Source organism: Trifolium pratense, linkage group LG7, assembly GCF_020283565.1.
Source record: "Trifolium pratense cultivar HEN17-A07 linkage group LG7, ARS_RC_1.1, whole genome shotgun sequence".
In the NCBI taxonomy this organism is placed as follows: domain Eukaryota; kingdom Viridiplantae; phylum Streptophyta; class Magnoliopsida; order Fabales; family Fabaceae; genus Trifolium; species Trifolium pratense.
In genome coordinates this window covers 25,389,065-25,400,984 of record NC_060065.1, presented here as the reverse complement: position 1 = coordinate 25,400,984, position 11,920 = coordinate 25,389,065, and the positions used below count along the sequence as shown (strand labels likewise).

General features: G+C 37.2%; 1 protein-coding gene across 1 annotated transcript; it reads left to right on the top strand.

Moving 5' to 3' along the window:
- Nucleotides 1-621: 621 nt before the first annotated feature.
- On the top strand, nt 622-8,615 carry LOC123896129. Its single transcript, XM_045946559.1, has 3 exons — nt 622-732; nt 848-973; nt 7,362-8,615. Exons 1-3 carry the CDS (start codon nt 622-624, stop codon nt 8,613-8,615), a joined length of 1,491 nt encoding a protein of 496 aa, XP_045802515.1.
- Nucleotides 8,616-11,920: the final 3,305 nt, after the last annotated feature.

Here is an 11,920-nt window from a genome sequence, read left to right as displayed (position 1 = left end):
AACTTGATATTCCACAACACAGTTTTTTTCCCTAGTGGAATCGCCGGCATTAGCTCGCCTTGCTAAAATTATCAATTATATCCCCAACAAGTGGCAGTCTCTTTGGACAGCTTGTGTCTTCCGGATATCTCAATTATCAACAGCAAATGGCAATCTCTTTGAGAAGTTTGCTCACCGACATCAAATGGCAGTTCTTTATTTGAACAGTTTGTTTGTCCCCAAAAAAGGGTATACCTCATAGCCGGACTTTGCTCCATCAATGGCTTATACTCCAGCAATGTCTGCACTCTGTCAAGATCTGTCGAGTATTGTGTAGCGATGTTGGCTTATCTTTTGTTTCAAATATCCCGTCAGTTTTGTCAGCATACACAATGCATACATGACATTCATACATGGTATTCATACTTGGCATACATATTTGCATCAATTCATGCATAATTACATTTTGTTGCTCAATAATTCAACTGTCTTAATTGTGTCTATTCCAAAAATTTGGTTGGGTGTGTCATTCTCTCCAGTAGATTGTCAGCCGTAAGCAGAAAACGTATATCCTTTTAAAATCCCCACTGAGTTCCTTCCTCGTGGAAGAAGGTTGCTTCAGTTGTTTCCCTTTCCAAATACATGGATGGGAAGACCCCCAGTCGAGTTCATTCCTCATTGGGTATAGGGTCTTGTTTGATCGTTCCTCTCCAGTTCGTCCCTGGATTGAATCCCGACCCCAAGCAGCAAGTGGTATTCTGTTTATTTGAGCAACTTGTATGTCACCAGATATCTCTTCATTCAATTTCCTCAAGTGTTTTTATCCCCAGTGAGTCTTGTCAAGAGATTCTGTTTAAAAACCTTACAGACGTTTTTACGATCTAATCCACCCGCGTCACTCTTAAAGATCCCCGGTGGAGTTATTGATTCCCAATTCCTAACAAGTGGCAGTCCCTTTAGCGGGAACAACTTGTATTTGTTACCCTCAGTAAAGGTTGGTAATTCTCATCCTTTCATATTACCTTGATAAGCAGGTAATTCCGGTCACATTGTCTTGATAAGCAGATAATGTCCGTCTCTTTTTCATATTACCTTGATAAGCAGGTAATTCCGGTCTCATTGTCTTGATAAGCAGATAATGTCCGTCTTTTTCATATTACCTTGATAAGCAGGTAATTCCGGTCTCATTGTCTTGATAAGCAGATAATGTCCGTCTTTTTCATATTACCTTGATAAGCAGGTAATTCCGGTCTCATTGTCTTGATAACCAGATAATGTCCGTCTCTTTTTCATATTACCTTGATAAGCAGGTAATTCCGGTCACATTGTCTTGATAAGCAGATAATGTCCGTCTCTTTTTCATATTACCTTGATAAGCAGGTAATTCCGGTCGCATTGTCTTGATAGTCTTTTTCATATTACCTTGATAAGCAGGTAATTCCGGTCACATTGTCTTGATAAGCAGATAATGTCCGTCTCTTTGTATTGCCTTGATAAGCAGGTAATTTCGGTCTCATTGTCTTGATAAGCAGATAATGTCCGTCTCTTTCCTATTACCTTGATAAACAGGTATTTTCGGTCTCATTGTCTTGATAAGCAGATAATGTCCGTCCTCTTTCCATATTACCTTGATAAACAGGTAATTTTGGTATCATTATCTTGATAAGCGGATAATGTATAATCTCTTCCCAATGAAGCTGCGTCGTTTCCCAATGGAGCCGAATCTTTTTCCTCTCCCTTTTCATTGTCTTTCCCTCCAGTTGAGTCACTTTTGTACATTCATGTGTTCCCCAATAATGAAATCTATCTCTTGTGATCCCACTTTCCCGCAAGATTCAGAGCCTTGCATTAGTATTACATCATAAGCATTACCGGTATCTTAGGTCCAAAAATTGGGTATTCTATATTTAAGTCTCTTTATCCTGTCGAGACGAAGATTTCATCTTCATATCTCCAGATAAAGAAACTTAAATAGGGGCATCTGTCATACCCCAATTTTTGACCTAAGATCCCGTTTCATTCACATTTTTTTCATATTTTTTGTCCGGGATATTCCTTTACTTTTTAAACGAAATTTCGGCAGAAAGGTATTTTAAAATACCTCATTTTCGTTTTGGTTCAAGTGTCCTTTCGTCCTTTTTCTTAGTGTTAGTCTTTTTGTTTTATTTTTATATCTTTAGTTCTATTATTACCATTATAATGATTATATTTATTATTATTATTATTATTATTATTATTATTATTATTAAAAATAAAAAAACACATAAAAGAGAAGGAGCAGCACGCTGCTTTCCGTTCCCCTTTCTTTCTTTTTTTTTTTTTTTTTAAAAAAAAATTCCTTTTTCCTTTTTATTATTATTTATTATTATTGGTATTATTATAATGAAAAAAAAAGCAAAAATCAAAAGGAAAAAGCAGAACACTGTAGTAACTAGTAACACAGTGCAACGCCCCCTCCCCTGTTTCAGCTTTTTCCTTCACCTCACCATACTTTCTTCACCTTTTCTCACCAAATTCAATTCTCACACTCAATCCAATTCAAACACTTCAATCCAATGGATAAAGAAACCCTAAATTTGCCTATAAATTGATCCAGCAGAATTGAAAAAGGAGGAGGTGAAAATTAGAGGCTTTTTTAGAAGAAAAAAAAGAGAAAAATTCTTAGATCCAAAAGTGTTGGGAATAATGCCTATATATCTTTTTTGAAAGATCTTAGATTTAAATATTATTTAGATTTATATTTAAAATATGATAATATTAGGTTTTATGATTTATATTTCTATTTAGAATATTTAAGATTTGTTTAGAATTTATTATAGGATTAGTTTTGTTTTAAAATATATAATTTGTTTTTTATGTAGCTCTATATATAGAGCCATAAGTATAATGAATAAAACAAGAACTTTAGTATTCTTCATATAACCCTATATTTGAGGAGAGTTTTCTCCCTAAAATTATATCTCACCAAATTCCGCAATACAAAAACACAAAAAACCATATCAGTGGCATCAGAGCGCCGTCGTTCAAAAGGACCCGTGAAGATGGAAGAAGAAGATGATGAAGACGAAGAAAAAAGAAGAAACCATGAAATCAACAACCCATAACCTTGATTGCATCTTTATTATGAAGATGTGAAAAAGAAGAGAAAAACAATCCATAGCCAAAAACCATAACCATAACCTACACCTTTCATACGTTATATGCGAGATGGTTTCATGTATTATATAACCCATAATCATAACAAATACATGAAAAAAGCTCAAGTCTCATATGAAGTTGTAGAAAAACCATAACCATAACCTGCATCTTTCATATGTTATATGCGAGATAGTTTCATGTATAACCATAACAAATACATGAAAAAAGCTCAAGTCTCATATGAAGATGTAGACAACAAAAACAAAAATCAACATGAATCTCGGGCTGGATACAACACAAAAATATTCAGTCAGGGAGGAGTGTTAAACAAAAACAGCAACAAAGAATGTGGATGAACAACAACAACAACAAAAATCAACATGAATCTCATGCCGGATACAACACAAAGATATTCAGTCGAGGAGGAGTGTTCAAAAAAAAAAAGTTTTTTCAACTCAAATCTCAGGTCGGATACAACACAAAGATATTCGGTCAAAGATGAGAGGCTTGATAAACAAAAAATACAATAAAATTTCAGTGCAAATCTCAGATTGGATACAACAAAAAGATATTCAGTCAAGGAGGAGTGTTGGGAATAATGCCTATATATCTTTTTTGAAAGATCTTAGATTTAAATATTATTTAGATTTATATTTAAAATATGATAATATTAGGTTTTATGATTTATATTTCTATTTAGAATATTTAAGATTTGTTTAGAATTTATTATAGGATTAGTTTTGTTTTAAAATATATGATTTGTTTTTTATGTAGCTCTATATATAGAGCCATAAGCATAATGAATAAAACAAGAACTTTAGTATTCTTCATATAACCCTATATTTGAGGAGAGTTTTCTCCCTAAAATTATATCTCACCAAATTCCGCAATAAAAAAACACAAAAAACCATATCAAAAAGCTCAAAAAACTCACATATTCATAAAAAATCCAAAATCATCAAAACCCATCAAAAACTTCAATCCATTCATTCATAAAGCTTCTAAACCATTTCAGAAGCTTGAATCACTCAAAAACCACAACAAAAAACACCCAAAACCGTGACAATCCTAGCTCACTGTGGCAAAGAAAAAGCTTGCAATCCATAGACCGAATATTAATCCAAAAACATAGGTTCCTCTGGAAACTTGTTACCCATCATGTTTAGAAGCTTTCTATCGGTTTAGATTGTTCTGATTTTGCTTATTTTTAAATTTTGTATTTTTGAGTTTTTCTTATTCTTTTTTCGTTTTTTCAAGTTTCACACATCCAATGTGAAATCCAGTCATGGATTCGTGATCAGGAGGAAGAAACAAGCAAGATCATAGCTTGTTTCGTGTGTTTTGGTCCCCTTTTGAGTATTTACCATTATTGTGTTCTTGAAGTTTTTGCTTCGTTTTTCAAATTCCAAGCACCTATTGCAAAATCTAAGCTCATATTTGTGATCTATGCGAAAAACCGAGCAAAACCATATATAACTTGTTGATTTTGGAGTCCGGATGCGACTCCGACAGTGTAACCACCGCACCGGAAATTTTTCCGCCCGGTTATGCAATTTTCGTGCCGGAGAAGATGATGAACAGTGATCTGCTGCTATTCACACCTTTTTTTTTTTACATCTTTGATATCTGCACCCCTGTTTTAGCTTAATTTTTTAAGTTGTTTTTAGCTTACTCCAAGAATGGATTTTCAATTTCAGTGACTTTTTTTTAGTCATTTGAACAAAATTAAGCCATTTAATTTTTTTAGGTGATTTTATTTTAATTATTTGCTATTTATTGTTAATTAATCTCTTTTATCCCCTTTATGAGCTTATGAAATAAGTGCTTTTGGCATAAGCTATTTTTAGCTTTTTCAGCCTCTTAAAGCATGATGTTGAGGCTCTTTTTAACTAATAACCCATCTAACTACTAACATTTATTTATGTTATTTATTTATTTCTTTTTTTGGTATCATTTCATCATATTTTTTTATGTAATTTTTGTCTTATATTTATTTTGGTTAATTTTTATTTATTTATTTAAATGCAAAAAGTATGTGTTGTATGATTATTTTTTATCCAAGGGAATAAATATTCTTTCGTTAACCTCGCGTTATTTTTTTTTACTTGTCTCTTCGAAATAAAAAGTTTTGTTCTAAAGAGGATTTGAAATGGAGTGGTTGGACGGATGACTTTCCATTCTCCGGTTACTTTGGATTTCTTGCCGGATGGCTTGCGGTCTGAGTAATTGACGCTAAAAAATAATACCCTTTTTTTAAATAATGTTAATACCCTTTTTTATATAACAAAACAAAAATTTTCAAATAAATAAAAAAATACTTTTCAAAAAGAATCTTTTTCTAATAAACCTCGACTTTCATCGAGAGACTTTTTTCAACTTCTTTTTTCCAAATAAATGCTTTAATACACTTAAGCATGTTTAAATATTTTTCAAAAGAAACTAAAAAATAAAAAACAAATTCAAACCTTTTTGCCGCTTGGCTTTTAATTTTAAAACATTTTCACAAAAGAGTTTAGACATGAGTCATCTCTATGGTCGAGAATTCTAATATTCCCCATAACATTAAAACAATGAAAAATGTGATTTCTTCTTCATTTAGGAGAGTTAGTGGCATACTCGACGATGAATTCCGAGTGAGAGCCCTTCCCTATTATGAAGCAAAAATCTCATTTTAGCATGTTTGTGGTGGATTAAAAGGAGTTTAAAACTTAAGATGACGACTCGTCTTTCCTCCTAAAAAAACAACCAAACAAACCATTTTACAATTTTTACCCCGAACTACGGGATTTTGATCCTTAACGGGTACGTAGTGCAAGAGACCTTACGTCTTCCCAAATCAAAATTAATAAAAAATATATTTTCTTTTTCTTCTCATTATCCCAATTATTTATAAACAATTATTTACAAGCAAATCCTTTTTAGCACAAAATACACATAGCACAAGAGGTTCCCGTAGAGTACTACGGATACAAAGGGTGCTAATACCTTCCCTTTGTATAACTAACCCCCGAACCTTTTAATCTCTAAAAATTTAATTTTGGGTTTATTCGATCTTTTTCCCTTCCCTTGGATAAATTAAAGTTCGGTGGTGAATCATTTTTTGAGAACCAAAGCTAACCAATAGCTTGGCGTCCAAAAATCACCGCGACACATAGGTATAAATATTAGGAGTAATATTTATACTGGATTGACCCGCTATGAGAGTACTACATATAATGTTATGCAAGATGTCATAAGTTGCTCTCATGGTGATAGTGGTGTATATCACCCTCCGACCTGAAACCACTATGGACCCTAAATGTAGAGTCAGGTACTTTGTTGCTGATCAAACGTTGTCCGTAACAGGATAACCATAAAGACAGTTAATGGGTACTTCACAAAGCATACTGAGGGACATGAGTGACCTAGATGGAATTTGTCCGTCCTGCATAACAGGATAAATGTCTAAGGGCCCAATATTGAATCGAACAAGGGTGACACAGTGTATGCCTTGTGTTCAATATAGACATAGGGGCAAAAGGGTAATTATGCACGTAAGCATTATCACGAATAAGGTTTGTCAGATCACAAGACATTTCTGTGACTTGGGTAGCAGTGATGTGTTGCTAGATACCGCTCACTGTTTGTTATAATTAAATGTATAACTATCAACGTTACGGAAACCTACAAGGGTCACACACATAAGGACAGCCTAGTGTGAGATAAGGAACACCGTAATGTACGGTGTACCTCAGAGGAATATGGAGATGTGATAAGGGTATCACGGTAATTAAATAAGCGGTACACCATATGGTATGGTGAGGGAGCGTCCATGTGTACATGACACATGGGGCAAGCGCCCCTTTGATTATTTAATGAAAAGGGCTTTAGTGTAATTTGGGCCCAATGACAAGTGTTTTTGTCTTGGTGCACAAGACAAGGAATTCTATAAATAGAACCCTTGTGATAGTGAGAAAATCACTTGAAGCAAATTCTCTTGCTAAACCCTAAATCCTAATTCCTCCCACCTCTCACTAAAAACCTTCATCCTTGGAGCTAGCACTCTTCTTGAAGGTTGTTGTTCGTGTGGACTAGCTAGAGGCGTTTCCGTTCATCTTCAACGCTCGTGATCAATTTTGATTGTGAATCAAATCTCATCCTTCACAAGAGGTAAAAGTTCTTAACACGAATCATGCTCATTCGTAAGGATCAACAAAGGAAAATTTTAAATTCCGCTGCCCTTTTTAATCACTATTTTCCTTCAGGGAGAATTGAAACCCTTTATTCTTTGTATCCAGGAGACGAAATTGCAAAATCTCGATGACTTTCTTTGTAAGACTCTCTGGGGCAGCTCTCCTCACGGGTTTTCTTACCGCCCATCAATTGGGGCGTCAGGAGGGCTTTTAACTTTGTGGGAATCTTCTGAGGTGGAGGTTTGGTCGACTGAAAGCCGTGAGCATGTTTTGTGGTGTCATGGTCGGTTTCTTAGGACCAGGGATGAGTTTCATGTGGCAAATGTCTATGCGCCTTGCGATGATGGGGCTAAGCAAGGGTTGTGGGATTATTTCTCGGTGCGTCTCGACTCGTTGGTAGGGAAGAAGGTGTGTGTGTGCAGGGATTTTAACGCTATCAAACACATTGATGAAAGAAGGTCGGTTAGGGACGGGCATCGATCCTTGAATCATATCCCTTTTAATCGATTTATCGAAGATAATTCTCTGATTGATCTTTCCTTAATTGGACGTAAGTTTACTTGGTTCAAAGGGGACGGTGTTTCGATGAGCCGTCTTGACAGGTTTCTTTTATCTGAGGAGTGGTGCTTGTCTTGGCCTATCTGCAAGCAAGCAGCCAAGTTACGGGGGTTGTCTGACCATTGTCCTCTGATCTTGTCTGCGAACAAGGAAGATTGGGGACCTCGTCCGTCGAGGATCCTTAAGTGTTGGAAGGATATACCCGGTTATAATGCGTTTGTCAGAGAAAAGTGGAATTCGTTTCAGGTTGATGGCTGGGGTGGTTATATGCTCAAGGAAAAACTCAAGATGATTAAGGTGGCTCTGAGAGATTGGCACATGGCTCATGCTCAAAATCTTCCTAGTCGCATTGAATCTTTGAAGTTTAGGCTGTCAGCCCTCGATGAGAAGGGGGAGGAAGATGCTCTTTCTGAGGCGGAGTCAGCCGAGCTTCATGGGGTTTCGTATGATATTCATTCGCTGTCTAAGCTGCATGCCAGCATCAGTTGGCAACAATCTCGGTCGTTGTGGCTTAAGGAAGGGGACGCTAACTCTAAGTACTTTCATTCGGTTTTGGCAAGTCGCCGCCGTAGGAATGCTATATCCGTTATTCAGGTTGATGGTGTTACGTTGGAGGGGGTGATTCCAATTAGGCAGACGGTGTTTTCGCATTTTGAGTCTCACTTTAAGGCACCTAATGTGGAGAGGCCGGGGGTTGACGACCTTCAATTTAAGCGGTTGAACCAGGTGGAGATTGGAGGTTTAATCAAACCTTTTTACGGAGGCTAAGGTGAAACAAGCTGTGTGGGATTGTGATAGTTATAAAAGTCCGGGTCCCGAAATTAATTTCGGTTTTATCAAAGATTTATGGGTCGAGTTGCGAGGTAACGTTATGCGTTTTCTTTCTGACTTTCATCGGAATGGTAGGTTGACTAAAGGTATCAATGCCACGTTCATTTCTCTGATCCCCAAAATGGATAGCCCTCAACGGTTGAACGACTTTCGGCCTATTTCGCTTGTGGGAAACCTTTATAAAATTCTGGCAAAGGTTTTAGCTAATAGGTTGAGGCAAGTGATTGGCAATGTAATATCCGAGTCCCAGACTGCGTTCGTGAAGAATAGACAAATCCTTGATGGTATTCTAATTGCAAACGAGATTGTGGATGAGGCGCGCAAGTCTAAAAAGGATCTTATATTGTTTAAGGTTGATTTCGAGACAGCTTATGATTCGGTGAATTGGGGGTATCTTGATGACGTCATGGGGAGAATGTCGTTTCCAACTTTGTGGAGAAAGTGGATTAGAGAGTGTGTTTGCACAACTACAGCTTCTGTGTTAGTTAATGGTAGTCCGACTGATGAATTTCCTCTTCGGCGAGGTCTTCGGCAGGGTGATCCGCTTTCTCCTTTCCTTTTTCTTTTGGCGGCTGAGGGTCTTAATGTGCTTATGGAAGCGATGGTAGCGCGTAATTTGTTTACGAGATATAGTATTGGTGGACAGGAGTCGATCATGATGTCACATCTTCAGTTCGCGGATGATACTCTCTTGATGAGGGTTAAAAGTTGGGCAAATGTTCGGGATCTTCGGGCTGTTTTAGTGCTGTTTGAGACTATATCGGGTTTGAAGGTAAATTTTAATAAGCGCTTATTGGTTGGCGTTAATATTCCTGATTCCTGGTTAGGCGAAGCTGCGTCTGTCCTGTGTTGTAAAGTGGGAAAGATTCATTTCCTTTACTTGGGTCTTCAGATTGGGGGTGATCCGCGACGTTTGGTGTTTTGGGAACCGGTGTTGTCTCGCATAAAGAATAGATTGTCTGGGTGGAAAAGTCGATTCTTGTCGTTTGGTGGTTGTCTGGTTCTGTTAAAGTCTGTCTTGACCTCTTTACCTGTCTATGCTATTTCTTTCTTCAAAGTTCCCTCAGGTATCATTTCCTCTATTGAATCTATTTTCATTAAAAAAAGTTGGGGGGGGGGGGGGGGGGGGGGGGGGGGTGTGAGGATTCTAGGAAAATCTCTTGGGTTAGTTGGAATGCCATTTGTTTGCGTAAGGAGTTTGGAGGTTTGGGGGTTAGACAGTTGCGTGAGTTCAACCTAGCGTTGTTGGATAAGTGGTGTTGGAGGATGCTGGTGGACAGAGAGGGCTTGTGGTTTAGAGTTTTGGTAGCTCGGTATGGGTTTGAGGATGGTAGTATTTGCGAGGGAGGTCAGCGAGGTTCAGCGTGGTGGAGGGAGATAGTGCGTATTAGGGAGGGTGAGGGTGAGTTAGGTGGTAGTTGGTTTGGGGAGCATGTTTTGAGGAGAGTGGGGGATGGTTCAGATACTCTTTTTTGGACCGATCCTTGGTTGGATGGGATCTCGTTGAGGGAGCGGTTTGGACGCCTTTTCGCGTTGGCTGAGACCAAATCTCGTTCGGTCGCAGAGATGTTTGCTTTAGGGTGGGGGGTAGATGGAGAGGCGTGGGTGTGGCGGAGGCGGTTGAGGGCGTGGGAGGAGGAGTTGTTGGGGGAGTATCAGTCTTTACTTCTTGACATTTCTTTGCAGGATCAAACTTTGGATAGGTGGCAGTGGCGCCCAGATCCTGACGCAGGTTATACTGTCGAGGGAGGTTATCAGATTCTGACTCATCAGGCTTCAGTTACTTTACATGATGCGGAAAACCTTATATGGCACTCTCAGGTTCCGTTGAAGGTTTCCATTTTTGCGTGGCGATTATTGCGGGACAGGTTGCCCACGAGAGCCAACCTGGTTACTCGTGGTGCTTTGTCTTCTACCGCTGATACTTGTGTTTTTGGTTGTGTAGTGGCTGAGACGACCCATCATTTATTTTTATCTTGTAGCATTGCTGGCTCTCTTTGGGACTTAGTTCGTACGTGGGTTGGCATTTCTCTGGTGGATTTTACTACTTTGCGTGATCATTTTGTCCAGTTTACAGCTTCCACAAGTGTATCTCGAGCGCGACGGTCCTTTTTGCAGCTTCTTTGGCTAGTTTGTGTTTGGGTGATATGGACAGAGAGAAATCATCGTTTGTTCAAAGACTCAACAGACACACCTCATCTTTTGTTGGATAAGATCAAGCTTTTTTCCTTTAGGTGGTTGAAGACGACGAGTTTTACGTTAGCTTCGAACTACCATAGCTGGTGGTCTAGTCCATTGTTGTGTTTGGGCCTTGTATAATTTGTTTGAGATTGCATTTCTTTGACTCTATTGTAAACTTTTTTTAGTCTACCTCGGTACGTCTTGTGCTGGGGTGACTGCTTGTGTTAATATATTTCATTTTGGCTTCTTCAAAAAAAAAAATTAGCAAGTGTATTTTTCGACTTTTTCTCTCTATTATACCCTCATTTTAATCCACCGATAAATTCTTATTTTTTACACATACTTTCTATTTTCAATAAACTTAATATGTTATGTACAAAAAAAATATAATACTCCCTCATGTGCTAGATATAAGAAACATTTGACTTTTTAGACTCATTCTAGAATTAATGTATTTAGACAATAATATAGTCTAAATACATAAATTTTACAATGAACCTAAAAAATCAAATGTTTCGTATATATAGGACCGGAGGGAGTATATTAAGTACAAAAAAAAAAAAACTTTAGGCGGATGGATTGAATTAGGATTTCATAGGATAAGAGTTTTTTATGATAAAAAAATCTTATGATATTCAATTAAGACGTGTATTGGATTGAGATTCTGAAAGATTATTTTGGCAAAAAAAGTCTTTCAGATTTTAAAAGACTTTATGAAATTATATTAACTTGGTGGGAAACTAATAAAGATGGAATAAAGTTAAACCATAAATTTAGTCTATAAGTTATCACCATCACTTTAATTCAATCCATTACGAAGTAATATAATAAGTAGTCTCTATAGTAAATTAATTTGTCTTTACGTACCCGTGTGCATAGCTCAGCTGATAGGGACATTGTATGTAAAATGCCTGAGGTTCGAACTTTGGTATTCCCACTATTTCACCTTAAAAAGTGAAATTCTAGCCATTAGACTAAATTGGATAGAGAATGATAGTTTAGAGACTAGACTACTCACTAACATGATGAATTGAAAAAAGAGACTACTAACATGATGAAGA

What these genes read in the sequence shown, in the direction of transcription:
- LOC123896129 (XM_045946559.1), top strand. Translation starts at nt 622, where the DNA reads ATGGATGGGAAGACCCCCAGTCGAGTTCATTCCTCATTGGGTATAGGG. An exon ending in CCGACCCCAAGCAGCAAGTG is followed by an intron (nt 733 to 847) that starts GTATTCTGTTTA and finishes AAAACCTTACAG; the next exon opens with ACGTTTTTACGATCTAATCC. An exon ending in ATTTGTTACCCTCAGTAAAG is followed by an intron (nt 974 to 7,361) that starts GTTGGTAATTCT and finishes ATTTTCCTTCAG; the next exon opens with GGAGAATTGAAACCCTTTAT.